A 21,177-nucleotide genomic window follows, 5' to 3' on the forward strand; every position below is an offset into this window, starting at 1 on the left:
ATTTATTAATTTTAAAATTGTGTATCATTAAAGATTATTTTTAATGCATAATAATCTTATAAAGGAAATTTAAAAAAGTGTATAAAGATTTATCATAAACGAGAAAATTATTAAAATGATACATTAATTACATATTAAAAAAATATTAACATATCTTTTTTTTTAAGCTGCAATAAGGAATATAAATTATATTGATGAGATGAGAAAAGGATAAAGATTTCAATTTTGAATTTTTTGGGATAAAAGATAAATGCACATGGTTATAACATTTTTTATTATTATTTAATTGAAGTACGTTAGAATCTTTTCATTCAAACTCTTTATTTTGAATAATGAAGAATAAATAAATAAATATGTAATATTTATTATTTTAAGGTATATTGATGATCCAGTATTAAATTAATTAAACAGTAAAAAATTGAAAAAAAAAAATTTTTAAATGTAAAGATCTAAGTGAATTGAGAACCATATATTAGAACGATTGAAATAGAAATTTATTAATTCAGAATGAAAAGTAAAATGAATATGAAAATAACATATTTTTATATGATTAGCTTTAAATTCAAAATTAATTTTTTTGGTATTTTTGCTTATTATATAGAGTTCCACTTTTATACATAATTAATAAATAAAAAGAGGTTATTTTATGCAAGTTGAATACATAATAATATCTTTGAAAAAAAAGAAAAAGAAAAGTAATAAACGTAGAAATAGAAAAAGGATTACTTATTAATTAGGCGTATGAAACAATTAAAATCATGAGTATTTTTCGTTCAACATGTATGAAGCATAATAATAAATATTAGACAAAGTTCTTTTTTTTCCTAATGTAACATTTTTAAATGTTTATATTGTTCACCCTATTCGCTTTGAATTGTTTGTACCTTCCGCAGAAATGATTTTAAAATAAAATTATTCACATGATTCATACATTCAAATGGTACACAATATGTCATTCAACTTTTAATTCAATGTAAAATTATATATTTTCTGTCTATATATTTATTCATTTATAGTTTAGTATATTGTTTAATCTTTATATATATACAGTACGTCAGATACATGTTTTAGATAACAATGTGGAAGATCAGTTGACATAATAGAATTATATTATGAAACGTACATTTTTAGTTTTATTATTAGATTACGAGTATTATTCATTAGTAAGTTTTTTATCTTGCTTAGTTTGTGTGTCCAAAGCAAATTAACCATTAGTTATAAGTTGTAATGGAAAAGTTACATTTTCATTTATACATATTTATTAATTTAATTGGATTGTTGTTTACATAAGTATTTAGTTAACATTTAATATTTTCTTGGCCTTTTTTTTTTATAGTAATTATTGTTATGTGGAAAACTGAGGTATAATTTTTTCATGAATATTCATTTTGAGAACTACATAACATTACCAATAATAGAAAGAATAATATGATACGTGAAATGTACATATATAACTGTATTAATTTTATTCCGCATTAATATTGTATATTTTTGTAAATTATATAGAAAAAAATGAATTTAGACAAAAATACTTAACAAAATAAATAAAATATAAAAAAACATCTGAGTAGAATAATATAAAACGCAAAAAAGACAATACTTTGTGTTCATATAAATATATGTACTTAATAAACGAAGTGTATGTAATGTTTTTTTTTTAAAATATAAAAGAAGTAATCCTAAGTTTTATTCTTTTTTCCGAAATCAAATTAAATCTTTTGAAAAAATTAAATTATTCAAATGTACACTATTTCTATATTAATCTTTATATCTAACTAAAACACTTTATTGTATATTTTGATGTTTTTCTCAACAAAATTATTCTAATTAACATATAAAATACATGTATACAAGGTCAGTACGTAAAGTAACATAATGAGGATAATTATAAAACCTAATAAAGTTTAATCTTTAAAAATTAACATATATATATTGAAATACAAATAATAGAATAAACATAAATACCATAAAAAACGGAACAATATAATTTGTAATAATAAAACTTTTAACAAATAACTAAAATAATCGTATTTAAACGATTTTTTTTAGATGTATAAATAAAAAAAAAATAAAATAAAAAAATGTATTTTTCTTATAGAAGTAATGAAATAATTATTATATATATAAACGTAAAATATATAGATGAACTATTTAAAATATGTAGTATACGAGTAACAGTTGGCGCATTTTTTTAGATAAAAACTGAAAAGAATATAATTTATGTATAAAATATATTATGGAAACATTATGTACTCAATGCAAAAATTTTCATAGGAATGATTATAAGTGTATTCAGTTCAAAGTTTTAAAAGAATCATTCTTTAGTATAAATCTAAGGTCATTTCAGAAATTTTTTTATATTAATATGAATTGTTATATCTTAACTTATTTGACTTATTATCTTTTATTGTTACATAAGGATATAAAGATAATAACGATAAAATGTAAAATGTAAACATTAAAATAATAGCTGGATACAAAGATTTGGAGATAAGTTTAGCTGGAACATAATTTTTTGCCAAGAATGTATTAATAGACTTACGCGTATTTTTAGCGTATTCCTTAGATGTATCTTCTATGTTTATGTTCATATCATGTAAAACATCTGGTAGTGTTCGTATCTGTTTGTCACTATTTGTACCTAATTTCTTTAAAAAACTGCAATTTGAGGATGATTCATCTTCTTCAGTTGACACATATTCTTCCTTTTGATGCATTTTTTTTAAATTATCAAGATCTGTTTTATAATAATTATAATCGTCCAATAATATGTATTGCTACTGAAATTAGCATTTGAATCCTACTTTTGAAGGCGATTCAAAGCCTTCAAAATATGTTAAAGTTGGTCCGTATAATAATCTCCTTATTGTTACAACTTATGTATTACCTAAGTAGATTTTCTTAATAGATAATTTTCATAAGGTATTTTTCTAAAAATTATGGTAAATATTTAAGAAAATATAAAGGTTTCCACATAAATAAAATATTAGTTTTAAAATAAAAATGTAATATTACACAAGTATAACAATTATTGTATATAATAATTATGCAAACTCATAGGAATACTGGCATATCCATATTAGAAGGGTAAATGAAAAAATTTTAATGATGAAGAAAAATTTATTTATTTGTTCCATCATGTTAACTTTATTTTGAAGTAACAAATCTTTTGCGATAATAATAATATTAGAATTATTATTTTTTAGGAATGATTCTATAGAAGATATGAAATAATTTGTTTGTTTTGTTACCCATTTAAAATTTGAAACCATTTAGCTATCATTAGTTATTGATAATTGTGGCATGTATTATAATTTAAAAAGTGAAAGAATAAATTAAGTAAAAATATTTTAGTCAAATTTCTATGTAATTATATTATTAATTAATTTGTCATAAATAGATTAAGACTTTAAAAGACAGATAATTATTATATAATAATTACAACTAGAGATTCTATAAATAATTTACTTCAAAAAAATTATTTATTATGTGCACATATCATTGAAGAGAATCCCTAAATTATTTATTTATGCCTAATAAAATTTAGTAAAATTACATAACAAATATACATAAAATAACCTTTCAAAAATTATAATTCTAAATTTCTTTATTACGATTAAAATAATGAAAAATATATGGAAAGAGTCTAAATTATTGCACGATAAAATTTGTATTAAAGAATTTGAAATAAAAATAATTAGAACAACATTAAACTTATTTAGTAACATTAATAATAATTTAATAGGAATTAATACGCATGAGGTATATAAAATGTTAACATAATTATATATTTCAAGTACAAAATTTTAATAGTTCCTTAATAATAAAATATATATTATACGAAGTTTTATTATTAAATTACATAATAAATTATAGTTTTGTATTTTTAGGTAACACACAATTCTACTAATGTCCCCTCGCAATTTATTGGCTTTGGTATTAATAAAATAATTTTAATAATGCAATATATGAAATAATATTAAAAATAAATCGCTGAATATTAATTTTATTTTTTTAATTCTGGAGATAAAAACAAGAAAATATAATAAAAAAAAAAAAAAAATAATAATAATTTTATAAATATTAAAGATGTTGTGAAGTTTTATATAAGCTTAATTAAATTAAGCTTTTACAATTCTCCAAAATGAAAATTTTAGCTATATTAAATTCTTTAATAAAAAAATACTTTCAAGTATACAGAGAAATGGTTTCATTAATATAAAGCTATGAAAACAAGATTATTCTTAACTAAAAAATTCATCGTCTTTACATATAATAATGAAATGGTAAATAAAATTATGTGCATAATTTTTACAACATATTATTAAATTGTTATTATTTTTTATATTTCCTTAAATTTACAATGATATAGCTTATTTAAACAAATATATAAACATATTACAGGTTTATCAAATATTTCTGCTGTGCAATATATATATAATGAAAATATTAATGTTTGTTCTTTACAGTTAATATATTTATATTGAACCATATATTACTATTAATTACTATTTTTAGTTACCTTCATTTATAAATATATACATATTCAAGTTTGCAAAAAAAATATTATTTTTCAAAAACAATAAAATTTTTTAGTATGTAAAAACATTTTTTGTAAGATTTTACAACAGAAAATTATTAACCATTTAAAATATATTTATAATATTAACTATAACTGTGTATAATATTTATTGGGTGTTTTTACATTCCAATAATTTAAAAAGAGAACCTTTCCTTAAATTTTAATTTACAGTTTCTTGATCTAGCTCTTGTGTTATAAATAGTTAATGATGATGAAACGTAGTTTAAGAAAAAAAAGTTGTTCATGAATTTTATATATAAATTATGAATTAATGTGTTAAATCTAAAAAAAATTAATTTAAATTGATGATAATTTTTAACCGTAATGCGTTTTGAACATAATTATAAATAAGAAATTAATAAATATTAGAACAAACATAGATATGATAAACATTTATTTAGAGGGCAACTTTAAAAAAAGAAAGAAAAATACATGTATTTTTATATACAAGAAAATTATTAATAATTTATATTATATATAGCATTACTTATAGAATGCTGAGGTAAATATATACACAAAGATTCATTCATAATATTTTATTTGATGTAATACGAATGCAATGAAAAGTTACTATATGAACAAATATCTAATAACAGAAAGTTTGGTATTTCTTGACCAATGTTTTTGAGTACATTTCTAATCAATTATATTAATTATCATATATAGGAAATATAAATAAACTTCGTAATATATGAACGAGCTATGTTTATGAGGAATATATTATAGAAATAATAAAATCTCTATTATAGATTATAGTAATTTGTAAAATATATATATATATATATAAAAAAAAAGGTATATTGTACTAAATAGAAGAAACTAATGCTAAGGGAAAGTTAAAATAATAATAATAATATTGTGCTATAGTTTTCCATTATGAATGTTATATGTTAATTTGTTCTAAAAATCTTTTTATAAAAATCTCAGAGAAATTACATTTTGGTTTTATCTAATTTTTCGTTTAATGAAAATATGTAATTTAAAGAAGTTTAAATTATTTTTTCTTTCTTCGAACATAATTATATTTTATAAAATAAAATAAACCTATGCAAACATAAAAAAGTTAGTAACTTATTCTGAATATTTTGAAACTTTTTTGTCGAAAAAAAATAAGAAATTTTCATATATCCGTAACATATTCTTTATTCTTGAATGTTTTATCAATTTTCATATTATAGAAACATAATGAATAATATAATATAGATGAATAAATGTTCAATAGTTTTATTGTTTTTTATGAGTAAAAAGGTTATTATGTATATATATTTATAAATATTTAATTATCCATGTTAAAGCTATAATCATTTTTATAATGATCCTTTACAAATAAATTAATAACTGTAATTATATTTTCCAAATACACAGGAATATTTTAATCATTCATTTTAGATGTCACAAATAGATATTGGGAACAGCATATAATTGATATTATGCTACATAAGGAAGATATACAGAGAAGACATAACTGTATCAATCTATATAAATTTTTACAAATGTAAACTATATAAAGTTTGGAATTTAATGTTATTCATTAAATATATTCTAACTTTGGATAATAAAATTATATGTGATACGCATATTATTATTGTACATCTTATTAATGAAATAAAAATATATTATCAAAGAATGTAATGATTATTTTTTTCCATGGTACATTAAAAATGTGCATATTATTAAATGTACTAAAAAAAAATTCCTCTTATGATAAAATATAACATTATATAGTTATAAAATTTCCTCGATAAATTGCATAAAGGAAATTTAGGCAAATTAAATATTTAAGAAAAACAGAAAATAATTAGCATATAATATTATATAATTAAAGGAATGCTTGTGATAGTATAATAATGTTCTCTCTAATATTATTATTATAGGAATCTGGTTTTCAGTATTATATATTAACATAACATATATATATATAAGAAATTAATATACTTTTTAGTATAATGAGCTATAAATTTAACATATCTTATAGTTTTACTGAAAAATTAGTTATGGTTTCAAGCAAAAAATGTTGCTTAAAACTTCCAAAATTGACATTCTGATGATTAATAGGTAAAAATCAATTATAATTAATATGAATATATTAAAAACTCCCTATTTTTATAGAAAAAATGATTAACATAAATTTTTTATAGATATCTTTAAAGAAATAAAAAAAATTATATATATTGAGAATATCTTTTAAAAATCTGCACTTTATTCATTACATGTGGCCCTTGGTTTTTTCTTTTGTATTCCCCATTACTTAATTTGCTTCTTCTTTTTTCTTTTATGATATCAGAATATATAAGGAATATTTTTCATAGACAACAGATGTTTTCTCTTAAATATAATCAAAATATATATTAAATGTATGCCTATTAATTTAGAAAATGTCTTTTTTGCTATTTCTATGGGTTTGTCTTTTTTCCTAGCATTAACTATGAAATTTAAGTATGTGTAATCATCTCTTATCCCATCATTTATCTACTTGTTAAAATTGGCTTCCACTATATGATCAATATTTTCCTTTTTTCCACCATTTTTAATAACATGTCCGTTAAAAGCAGTTATGTCTTTTTTTATTCCTGTTTTTCTCCTAAAATATATGTTTGTCTTTTATATATTTAAGGAACTATCAAAATAAAATTCCCAATTTTCTATATTATCTTTTTTTATGATTTCTTCTACTACTTGTGTAAGGGAGCTATACACCGTTTTGTAAATTTTTTTTTTAATATTTATGTAATTTTTCATAATATTATTTGTGAGTGAATTCTTGCATATTTATTAATGATGTATCATTTTTATTTTCTTCAGTTTTGTATTAATATAACATATTTTGTAATCCTTTTTACATTATCTTATACCAGCGATAATCTAAATATTGCTTTATAATAATACTTTTTTTGTACATCCACTATTTCCTTATGTCTATTTTTGTTTGTAGAAATTGAACTTTTGGAATTGTGTTTAGCAATACCCTTTTTAATTCTTGAGCTTTCTTTCGGTGGGCTTATTCTTTCTTGTGTTTATATTTTAAATAATGAAACCAGGCTACATTTCTCAATTTTAATGAATTTTTTGTAAGTTATTATCTTCATTTATTCCTTAGAATATTTTGCTTTTTATTTTCATCAGTGCTTTTAATATATTCCATTGTTAGTTTATCTTCTGTTAAATTAGGTTGTTTTTCACATGCCTTTTTTGCGAACACTTGCAGGAAAATTTCTAAAAGATCTCTTTTCTTTAATTCGAATTCTACTTTTTTGTATTTTTTGAGTATCTCCATATGTACTTTTATTATATTTTTGGTCCTATTCTTTTCTCTATGTGGAATGTTATTATATTTTTTCATGTTAAGTTTATTAATTCAGTACTACAGCACATAGTCGAGTGAACTAATATGTTACCTACGATAAATACATATTCATAATTATATATTTGTAGTCGTATTTGTACATATTTTAAATGTTATGTATTAGTATTAAAAATATTAGTATCGCAATTGGTATGGCTTAATTTACTATATAGTTATTTTTATATAAACAAAATTCATTAGTTAGTTTAATATATCTGTCAACTGTACAAAGAATATATTAAGAGATGAAAGTAATACATATATATTTTAATATTATAATAAACTCTATTTAATTTAAACATTACTTTTATAATATAAGAAAATAATTTATTACTAAGAATATGCAATATGAGGATGTTTATATATGTCCCTTCAACATGTTTTCGACAAATAAGAGGGGAATGGTGAGTTTAAATAAATTTTAAAACTAACTAAAAAAGGTAATATTTAAAAAAAAAGAGATTGATCTAAGTTTATATATTCTATATATAAAAAAAAAAAAATATATATATATTTATATTCGATTAAACTAAAAAATCGTTTTTATAACATATAGAAGGTTACAGAACTATTATGAATTAGGATAAGAACACTAACAAGAGAATATGCTATATATATATTTATACAACAACTAGGAAGTAAAATTTTATAATAAGAAAGAGAAATATCAATTTGTAACTTTTTATTATAAAAAGTAAATTGAAAACGTGTGGCTTAAGCACTGGAAAATAAGTTAAAAACATTATATATAAAAGATTATTTTTTTTTTAATAAATTATATAATTAAGAATAAAGTATTAGATGATGTCTGGAGAAATTAGAAATGACCTTGAAAGTTTTTTGAAAAACAAAATATGATACACTTAAATTTTTAAAATACAATTAAGGAGTGAAGAGGTAAAAGTATTTAACTATTAGTGATAAAAAATCTATATATAATATATTATATGTGTATAATAATATGTTGCATATTCTACATAGGCATACATTGATAAATAAAGATAAAATATTTCTTTACATAAGTTGTAAAGTTAATCATATATATATATATATATATATATATTACAAATTAAATTTTGCTCATTATGGGTTTTATAAAATTGGTTAATAGTTTTTTAGCTGTACTTGATTTTCATAACAAAATATTAATATGAAATATCATACTTCATTATGAATGAGGTGGAAAATTTCGACCAATTAAATATTCGGATTGTAAAAATATTTAAAATATTTTACCCTTATGAATTTTTTATTTTTTCTTTTGATAATTTACATGTGAATTAGATGAACTGTTTCATTTAAATATATTATTAATATTAACAAATATGTAGGATACCTTTTTAATGTAGAATTATTAATGTAATGTATATCTTGTAATACATTAATTTTTTTTTTTATTTTTTAATGACATATATTTTTTGGGGGGAACGTGATCAATTATTTGCAAAATACAAAAGCAAAATATTAGAAAAATCACAAATAAACAAAGGAGGAAACAATCTTTTGAATTTTTTATAAAGTTTTACAGAGGTAATTGTATGTATCGGACATTATAAAAAGAATATAAACCTCTTTTAAATTCATATTGTGATGCCCTATACATATATAATAGTATAATAATTCTACGTATTATAGAAGAAATTAATTAAAATATAATTATAAAAAATAGATAAATAATAAAATTAATGTAAAATTAATGAACAATATAAAATTGAAAATATGCGATAATTCTAAAAGAATCACAGAAAAATATATGTTTTGTGCACTGGAAAAGAGGCACACTTGTCAGTACTAAACTAGAAAAATAATAGAGAAAGCTTAATTCCATGAAAAGAATTTTTAAAAATTATATAAACTGTATATAAAACAAAAAAGAAAAATCAATGAAATATAACAAGACATGGAGTATCCATGTTTGGAAAGTTCGTATATATTATAAGGCACATGCTACATAGGAACAGAAACAAAAATGTATTTTGCTATAAATAAAAATTAATGATATATAATTTCATTTTATTTGAATAAAATAACAAGTTTTAGTTGATAATTTTATTATAATTATGATTATAATACTACAACTGAAATTTTTTTTTTCAACAAAAAATAGAAAATTTAATTTAACTGTATAATATTATATATTTTAATAAATTAAGAAAAACAAAAAATTGGATACATAATGAATAAAACTATAATTAGTTTTTATTAACATATATATATAAAATCAAACAAATATGCAAATGGTCTAAAAAGATAAAAATTTGTACATATTACACTAAAGTAAAAATCAAAGTAAACAAACTAAAAATTTTATGAAAATGTTTACTTTGTATAAGGAAAGAAAAATTTAATTAAAGATAATTTTTTAAAATTTTAATTTAAAAAAATCAAATATTTTGATTATTCATACTTATCTACGTATTTATCCCTATGGAATTGTAAAATATTAACAATATTCAAGTATATATATATAATTAAATTAATAATTCGTTATTATAATGGTTATAATGATCTCATATGTTCTTTGAAAGTGAATCTCATAGAATCTAATTTTACTAATTTATGTAAAGTATAAAATAACATTAAAAGAGTTATAGCGCAAAGAAAAGCTTGTATATAAAATTTTTGTAGGCATCCCATTATAAAAGGCAAGACAATGTTTATTACAATGGGTGAAAATACCTTATAATGATTTATAAGTTTTATAATTTTTTTTGGGGTACTCATCTTTTTGTTGTTAAAATCTTTAGTTTTATAATCGGATTCTAATGCACGGTACATTGCAAGTTCAATGTTTTTGTCTAAATTCTTTAAAAAATTAAGAAAGCCTGACTTGGATTTTTCATTTTTAAGTGCAATGTGTTCTAACTTTTCTAGTTTTTCTACTTTTTGCTCATATGGTAAATCTGAATCTTTATATACGAAATACTCGTCTTCTTCTAATTTATTTATTTCTGTATTTTTGTCTCTATTTATTTTACCATTATTATTGAACTTCTTAGAAATATTTTTTTTTTGTTCTTTTTTTTTTTTATTATTATCATCTGGTAAATAATCAATTGATACATACGGATCCAAGCTATCATTTGAATCATGCAAATAGTTTTTTGAATTAACAGTGTTAAATATTAATACATCAGATATAGATTCAAAACTATCATAATAATTTTGAGAATTTGCACTAAGTACTAACGTATTATATTTTTTTGCTAAGTTCTTACCATTTTTTGTTGAATCAAATTCTTTTCTAAAAGTATCATCATAAATGTTGTGCCTGTCTATTTCATTTAGTCTTAAATTTTTATTACTCCTTACGTCATACAGTTCGCTGTTTCCCTTTAATAATCTGAAATTTCTCGTATTCAAAGCGCTATTTTGGCGGATTACATTATTCCAAGAATTACCAAAGTTTTTTGACTAAAGATTAAGACAAATGTTTATCATTTAAGCAAATATATTTAGTTCTATTAATATTTATAAATTTTTCATTTTAAAGGGAAAAATATAAAATAATTTAACATTGCTGAAAATTTTATATTTATTTTTTATTATACCTCATGGAGGAACTCCCATGAACATATTAAAAAGGTTAATGTAGATGCATTAGTAACAAGAGACAATAATTTGTTTTTAATTTTCATCATATTGGATTTATTTAAAGTTCTTATATTAATTGTACCGCAATTAATTTTTAAGTAAATTACTCTTTTTCTACAATAATATTAATGTAATTATGTTTTTTCTTTTTTTTCTTTTTATTATTTTACAATTAAACATAATTCAATTTTTATAGGTGAATACCTTAAATTCATATTAAAATGTATAAAAAGGAATAATAAAAAAAAAATATATTTTTTTAAAAGGAAAATATTTTAAAAAATATTTTCTATGTATTATTATTAAAAAATATAACATAAAAAATTGATTCAAATATAATAATTTATATAAATCTACATGTAAGAACGTAATAGACTGTAATTTTAGGTATCTAAATTAATTTCATTTTAAAATAATGTATATATATACATATGTATATATATAAATTTGCATAATATATATGCCTTATATTAATAAATTATTTTGTTAATATGGATATATAGGAGGAGCAAATTTAAATAAAATATTGTGGGTTCGTTTTTGATATAATATAATATATTTAGCGAATTATTTTAATAATATATATATTGTTATTATGACAGTAATGCATGAATGATTTGAGAATAATTTGGAGTTGTATATATATGGCCTTTTTTTATATTTTTCTTTGTGAATATAAGTGAAAATACAAATAAACTTATGTGAGAGTATATAATTTAGAAATTGTTAATATACATAAATATTATATAATATTAGAATATCATATATATTTTTTCCAAAGCCAAAGCATGTAAATAATTAGTAATTTTAAGGAAAAGTGGGTTTAGGTAAACTTCTCTATATGTAGTTGCTTGTATTTTTATTATAATTACGACAATAAGTTAAATTTTATAATTTTAAATAATTTTACATCAAATTCTTATTTTTATATATAGGTTAATGTACATATATATATTAATTAATTATAAAAAATAATATTTTGTTATATAATAAGTCAAACTAAAAATATTAATACTATATGTTAATGTCGTATTAATATAAGTTACTAATAAAATATATATTAATATAAATTGAAGAAAAAAAAAAAATTAAAATTAATTATTAATAAAAAATATATTTATATTTAAAATTCCTATAGAGGAATTTTTTATTCCCAAAAATTTAATTGGTACTTTTAAAAGAGACTTTAATTAATATATTATTTATATTTTATGCTATATAGCAAAAAGATATATAAATATGCAAGTTGATTTCTTTAATATATATATAATACTATATATTTTTATAGGATTATAAAAGGGAAAGAATTGTTTTGGAATTTTTAAAATTATAGAATTACAATGATATATAAAAGAAATTTTTTTTGTTAATGTTATATGTATTTTTATTTTGACAGAATTTAAAATTGGTTAAATTTTTCTGTTGTTCTTTCTTGCTATTAGTTCCTTCCTAATATTTTTTTAAATAAATATTAGTATTATTTTTGTTATACTTATTGTTTTTTATGTATAAATAAATTGTTAAGCATATTTAAAAAAAAAATTCCAATGTATTTATAAGTAAAAAAAAAATGTTAATCTGTGTTAATTATTTGTGCATATGTTTAGTTATAAATTTGCATATCTTTATAATTATTAATTTATATTTAGTTTTACATTTCGTAATTTTTTTGTTCTCGTGGTAATGAAATATTATATATTTGTTTTAAGAATAACCGGTGATTAAGCAATGGTTAAAATATATTTTGATGCACAATGTAACAAAATTTGTCCTATATATTAATGAATAAAACATTTATAAATATGACTCAATAATATATATGTATATATATATAATACAACTTTTCTGTTTTAAAAGCTAAATGATTTCATGAAATAACATATACAGTATTGTCACGAGGTTCAAATATAGATATAAAGCTGTTTTTTTTTAAAAATAATAAAATTGGTATATATAAATAAATACGTATATATATATATGAACAATTTAGAAAATCTCTTTTTAATGATGCAAATAATTTTATTTATATTTATATATGTAAATGCATTATATGTTTATTAATAAATTGTAGTGAATGATTCAAATTTGTCGTAGCTAACTTTTAAATGGAAAAGTATTTAACACACCATTATCGTGTATCCAATGTAACATCATAAGGTTAGCATGTTCGTAAATAATAAGATTAAAAGCTAAGTTAATATGATAATAATTATAAAAAGTTTAATATTTAATGCATTTAATAGTTTAGTTGTTATTTTTAAAAGTCAATAATAAATATTAAATTAATATATATCCAAAAAAACGCTATATATATAATACAAAACCATTCCGAAAATTACAAAAAAAAAAAAAATGTGAGCATGCATATATAATAACTAAATTTGATATTAATTTATTTATTTTTTATAAGTAAATAAATCTGTACAAATTACACATATTAGTTTGAATATTAATAATATATTAATGTAAAAATAAAAAAAAGCTTTCGGTGAACACTGAACACATCATGAATTAAAATTTTAATTACGGAATTATTATTTTACTGATTATATAAATTTATATATATTTAAAACAACGAGAATTATTTTTCTTTTTTTTTTTTTTTATTATATTACATTTTAAAAAATTCATATATAACAGAATATATCTTTATTAGCTGCAAACATTTTAGTGCGTAAAATTAAGATTAATTATACATGAAACCGCATATATAATAAGAAAATATATACAGGATAAATATTAAAATGTGCAGTTATAAAATAGATGTTAAAACGTCATATTTATAGTGTTATTAAATATAAATTATATATACTGATTTATCAATGTATTAATGCGCAACAATAGTTGAAGTATATATATTAAAAGAAAAATTCTTGCAGTTTAACAGATGAAGTTAAATGTTTAAAAAGATATATTGATATAATTCCAATGAAAAGAACATTTTTTTTCAATTTAGTAAAGTAACAAAATGTACATGATGTTGATATATGTTAAGAATATATATGAAATTACCTATAAAAGTTTGAGTTAATGCAAATTGTTGTACATAACCATTTTTATGTTGTGAATGCTTGAAACTTAATAAAACTTTTTTGGTTATTTCATTTGCAATGGATAACTTTTTGGAATAAATGGGGGAACTTATAGTTGATATGTATTTACGTGTATATATATATATAGATATAGATATATAGATGTCAAATGTATGGTCGTGTTCTTTGTTCAAAAAGTGAAAAGTACATATAAATTGAATATGAAAAAATATTTAAGTATTAATATATAAAAATATATGGTGAGAAAAGATTAAAAGATTTTTAGGAAAATGCTAAAATCTAGGATAGCTAAATATATGTATTATCGTAAAAAAGGAAATTTAAGAATTATGAGATACTTGTAAAGCGCACTGTTATTACAATTTAATGATCACAGTTATGTAGTAAATTATAAAATTGAGATAATTAAGACTAATGATATGGATTAGTTTTAAAATATATACTTAATGAATAATTATGTATTATTCAATAAAAATTATAAATATATAGTAACTAAAATTCAAGTAACCTGTTAAAATGGAAAAAGGAAAATAATGATATAATTTGTAAAGGGAAAATACATTACGTAAATCAATTATTTAGTTCATAGTTTTATGTGATAATTGTAAAAAATACGCATTACTATATTTTATAAGATTACTAATACAATATAAATAAAATGGCATTGCATATAATGAACATTTTCTTAGAACTTTTAAACAAAATTTACTATTACCATAATTATTTATGAAGTAAATGGGTTATTTATATAATTCTAAATATTAAAATTTCTAATGATAATTAATAGAGGAATGAGAAAGCAGCGAATTAAAATATTCTAAATACACTAATTCTACATTCATTTTTCTTGTACATATATATATCTAAAATTACATGAAAATTACTTTTTTGGAAATTAATGATTTATATGAGTAACTTTTTGGCATGTTGATTTTGCCTGTACTCATTAAGATTATTAGAACTCGTCTAAAAATAAAATTTATATGCCACAACGTGGTTAAATTATACATGTAAGATCATCCCATTAATTGCTTTATTTTGCAAGTTATCTGAGCATGTATAAAAAGCATATGAAAAACAAGAAATTAGATGGAGTTAATAGAAATGACATTTATTGTTTTACTATATAATACAGGAATATGAGGAGAAATATTAATAATAAATATGGAGAAATTACTTCACCTCATTTAATAAAATATAACAGTTTTGTAAAATTAGTTTCATGTTTAAGAAAATAATTTTTAGTATTTCGAATAGTCTTTAAGAAACACAGTAAGTCTAATTTAATCTTTGAATCTACTTAAAGATTTTTCGAATCCTACACTTGATTTTTTCTTCTAAAGTTCGAAAATTTCTCAATAAATTTAAGATTCCTCTTTTTTTATATCATATTTTTCTATTCAAAATATTTATAATTTTTTATTCTAACATGTAATATTTAATAATCATTATCTTATTTCCAAGCGTCAAATTGTATTTCACAAACAGAATATTTTAAATCATCAAATAGTTTGTCAAAACTAACATTACATTTTTATGTGTAAACCGATTTTTCAAAATCAACACCTAATTTGAAAGAATCCATTATTTTTTCAAAATTGGCATCAAAATTGAACTCATTAAATTGTTTCTCAAAGTTATGGCAATTACTAATGTATCAAAATATTCTTTAGAAATGTGATTTCTCAATAACATATTAGAATATTTCAGAAATACATCATTATGTATTATTATATTTAAACTTTTTCCAAAGTATTATAATCTCATTAGAATAAATATATTATCCTTTTTTTTATACTTACATATATATTTTTGTCTTATATTTTGTTTTGTCGATGAATAATAAGTAATATCTTGCATTTATATGCAAAACTGATTTTTGTTCTCATACCAAAAATTACGAAAAATAGTTGAATTAAAAATAAAATCAAAATAAATAATAAATATTTAAAAAAATATATTTATTTTTATATGAACAAAATTTTAATTTTAAAAGTAAAATATAAAATAAAATGATATAAAAATTTTTAAATTTATTTTCTATTATACATCATAAAATTATGCCCATGGGTATATAAAATTGATCAATGTACAAATATGAATTAAAAGAGAGTATAACGCGCATGTTTTTTATATTCCACTTTGTTTCTTTAACATTGGAAAGTCATTCGTGTACTAATATAATTACAAATAAATAACGTTTTATCATATTCTTTCTTTTACCATTTTATATATTTTTTTAAAACTCAAAATACTAATAGTTCTTTGAAGGAAATTTAAATATATTGTGTAATGAAGTATCGAAAAACAAAAAATAAAATAAAAAAAAGCAAAAAAACAAAGAAAATAAATAAATATGTATTAAAAAATATTTCGTTAGTTCATAATCGTGTGAAAATATTTGCAATTTAAAAGAAAAAGGATTTAATGAATATAAAAAATATATAATTATGTATTAGTAATTCATTTACATTTAAAAAGAAATTATTCCAAGAAGAGGAAAAAAGAAGGCACATTATCACTTATTCTTGTGTTCATTTTTGTAAGGATGAGTATTAAATGCTGTAATAAATGTTGTCTCGTTATTTTATACATATATTAAATTAGGAAATACAATTTTAAGTTATCTATTACATTAAGATTTGTAAAGTTTTTAAAAAATTTTCTACTGTTATATATATATATAATGTTATTTAAAATTATTTAAGTTACTAAAATCGGAAAAAGCCATAAAAGGTTTACAATGAAAATAAATAATTCATTATTGCCACAGTTTTGTACATTATGACTGGACTTTATAAAAATTGCATATTTTTTAATTTAAAAAAATTTGTAAAGTTTAATGAAGTGACATATAAATTATTTAACTTAGGTTAGCTTAATTCTTATATTGTATAATATACATTTATTTTTTAATATTTTTAAAAAAATTTAAAATAATACCTTTATAAAAGTAGTTTCATAAATGTGCTTATGGGTGAATTCAATAATTGCAAAAATATTAGTGTAAAATGAAAAAAAAAGTTAAAACCATAAATTTGTTTATTCGTAATTTTTTTTTTTTTAATAAACATTTTCGTAATCTATATAGAATATATAATTATAAAAATAATTATATATGAAGTTATAAATGAAAAAATATTGATAATTTTAACAGTCTATGTAGTTTTTTTGATGGTTTAACAGGCACAATTATATATTCCATGTAAAATAATGTACATATTAAAGATGAAAAATATTCGCAATAGTATAATAAATAAATAAATAAAATGGCTTGTCCCCATAAAATATTACATTATAAAAAAATTTGCCAAGGTTTATTCAAAATACATAATAAAAATGTCCATTACCTAGGGATATAAATGATACATATTTTGGAAATACTGTAATTTTAATGAAATTTATTGAATTATATAAAGTCAATCTTCATATTTACGTACACAAGTATCATTTCATGAAAATGATGAATTTTATTTATATGTAGTTAACTTTTCAGAAAAAAATTTTTAGTGCTAAAATTATCATTTATTCATAATATATATTTATATATTTATACAAAATTATTGCATATATAAATCAAGTGCGCTATCCAAAATTCCACATAACAAATATTAGTATGCATTAAAACATCACATAAACTATTATGGAATATATGCAGCTTAACATGTTTCTTATATTCACAAGCTTCAAATATAAAAGGGGGATTAATACTAAAATATATAAAAGAAAAAGTTTATTTATATTAATCCATTTTAAATTTTAAATAAACTGGAAATTAATCTATATTGAAAAAAACATGTATATATGAAAAATTTGCATAGAATATCTGTCCATGTACTGTATAAAACTATCTCCGTTATTATTACTGAGACGAATTTTAATTGATATAATTATTGGAGACTAAAATTTTATTTTAAAGGTTTATACAATAAATGAAAACCTATTTTAAAATAACAGATATAAATGACATGTAATATTTATATTTTCCTAGTATTAAAAATGCGTTTAGCACACATTTATAGTGCTTTTTACCAAAATAATCCTTGTAATATATGAACATGACATACCATTAAAAAAAAAAAATATATAAATAAATATATTAATAGCACTATTAGTTATGTATACATGAATATATAAATGTTATGTACAGCGAAAAAGAAAAAATAAACAAGATAAAATGATTAAAATAATATAAATACAATGAAGATACAACAGTGACTAATATATCAAAGTTTATGTTTTAAATAGCATTATGATGTTTCACAAATTGTCTCTAAAACTATATATCAAAAAATTAGAGTAGATAATATATAATTTCCCTGAAATATTCGTTGTAATGTGGATACTAATTTACACTAAAATAGTTTTATCTTTATTTCATACCATAATTTTCAGTATATAAACTAAATAAAGGAAATATATATATACAATAAAGTTATACTCATAATACCCAAAAATATACATATGAAATATAATAAAAAACTTAAATATAATTATTTTTTTCTTCTACAAATGTTATGTATGTAAGTTTTTTTGTATAATTATATTATAAAATAATAATAAGCTTCACTTTAGAAATGAATAAATATTCGGGATATATCATAAGTACTTTTATGCATAAATAAAAAAATGTGTTCATAATTCTATCCGTAATAATCTGAATACGGAACATTAAGTTGTTTTATTTTTATAGTTTTCATTTTAAAATAATTTATCAATGTTTTTTATATTTTACAAATACTATAAATTTTTTTTAGCTTTTATTTAATGTTTTTTAAAAAGATTCCAGTAACAATTGTGAAACATGGAAAAAATATGCACAAATTGAACATGTGTATTTTCTAGTTATGCGGATATATATATTTTTCCTTTATTTATGTGAAAAAATAAATTACAAAAAGTTGTATATACTCATTTATTATACGATAATTTTATATATTTCGTGTATGAATAAATGAATTGTAATTAATTTAGTTTAATTAGGGTTTGTTTTCCGTTAATAATTAATATGTAATATGTATCAAAATATTTTTGATGTTTTTTTTTTCTATACTTTAGTTTTCTTTAGCTATTTACATGTATATCCTAGTTACTGCATTTAAACAAATAGAAGTAAATAATGAAATAATAATAACTTCAAAAACGCTGTAATCATTGAAATTTTAAGCTTATAGTTAATGATATAGTTACTGAGAATATAATATTGAAAAAATATTATAAGAGATAAAGGCGCAGATTTATTTTTTTTTTTTTAAATACACGTTTATCTTTATAATTTGGACATTTCATAAATAAAATAATATGATACAACAATGACACTTAAGAAATTTTTTTTTTCATCTCTGAAGTATTTTTAAAAAAAAATTTTCTAATCTTTTTTTTTTCTTTTCTTTTACTTATTTTGTATTCGACAATTATATTTTTTTTGAAACCCTAAAAAATAATATTTTGTATTTTAAAATTGATTAATTTAAATGTATAATATATATAAAAATTAAGTTAATATTTTACAAATAAAAAAAAAAAATGCGTTATACATTAGGGATTAATGTATTAGATTATTGATGAAAAGGGGTTAGCATGCTTTAGTATAAATTTTTAATTTTTATTACGCATTGTAACAGATTATTAATTTTCAGTTTTATTGTAGCTTACCTTATATAAAAAGATGCCTTGATATATTATTTTATTGTTATAGTTAATTTTTGATTTAATTCTTTTATATAAAAGTTATATAATATAAATACAATAAAATAAATTTCCAACAGAAAAAGGATACCCATTTGTTTACTTAAAATATTTCGGTAAATGATTATTGAATCAAGAATATTCTCATATTAGTGTATATTATACTGTAGCATTTATGCTTTATTATTTTTTTTTTTTTAATTTTTTGAAGAATTTATGAATATGTATATTTATTGGGTAATTTTTGAGTATGTATTATATTATTAACATTTGTATAATTAAAACTTTTTTTACTTGTATCATTTACTACTTTTTTTTGCTTCCTTTTTTATTTCTCTTTTTTACTTTATTTTTTTGCTATTTTTTTTATTATTTTTTATTGCATTTTTTTACTATTTTTTTTATTATTTTTTATTTTATTTTTTTACTGCTATTTTTTTACATTATTTTTTTATTTTAGTTTTTTTCTTAAGAAAAGGAAGTGTTTTTATTTAAATAAAAAAAAAAATAATGTAAATGCATTTGTAATATATATATAATTGTATGTATTTGAGTATGTAAGCTTTACATTTTTTTTGTTATTTTTACTTGTTGTTTTTTTTATTTATAATTATTTTAGGTATATATATGAAATGTTAAAATAAAAAAAAAAAGAATAATTAACTTTTAAAGAAATTAACTTGTGTAAATATTTTTAAGTAAATAAAAAAAGTACAATTTCAATATTTCCAATGTAACAGAGTCTCTTATTCCTACATACATCGTTGATCTGTTATAATGATTAATGTAGTATGTGCAATGACGCCTGTAAAACTTATTTTGTATTTTATAATGGGTGTATTTTTTTTTGGTGTACTCATAAACAGTAAATGAACATTAAAATTAAGAATATATAATAAACCAAAAAAATACAAAAA

At 19.2% G+C, this 21,177-nt stretch overlaps 2 protein-coding genes across 2 annotated transcripts; both read right to left on the reverse strand.

Annotated features, from left to right (window-relative positions):
* Positions 1 to 2,360: 2,360 nt before the first annotated feature.
* Positions 2,361 to 2,717, reverse strand: MKS88_002619 (uncharacterized protein; the record flags this gene model as incomplete). Its single annotated transcript, XM_067215643.1, has 1 exon — positions 2,361 to 2,717. One exon carries the CDS (start codon positions 2,715 to 2,717, stop codon positions 2,361 to 2,363), a length of 357 nt encoding a protein of 118 aa, XP_067074049.1.
* A 7,707-nt stretch (positions 2,718 to 10,424) lies between these two features.
* Positions 10,425 to 11,566, reverse strand: MKS88_002620 (uncharacterized protein; the record flags this gene model as incomplete). Its single annotated transcript, XM_067215644.1, has 2 exons — positions 10,425 to 11,339; positions 11,477 to 11,566. 2 exons carry the CDS (start codon positions 11,564 to 11,566, stop codon positions 10,425 to 10,427), a joined length of 1,005 nt encoding a protein of 334 aa, XP_067074050.1.
* Positions 11,567 to 21,177: the final 9,611 nt, after the last annotated feature.

Source organism: Plasmodium brasilianum, chromosome 8 (assembly GCF_023973825.1).
Source record: "Plasmodium brasilianum strain Bolivian I chromosome 8, whole genome shotgun sequence".
NCBI lineage: Eukaryota > Apicomplexa > Aconoidasida > Haemosporida > Plasmodiidae > Plasmodium > Plasmodium brasilianum.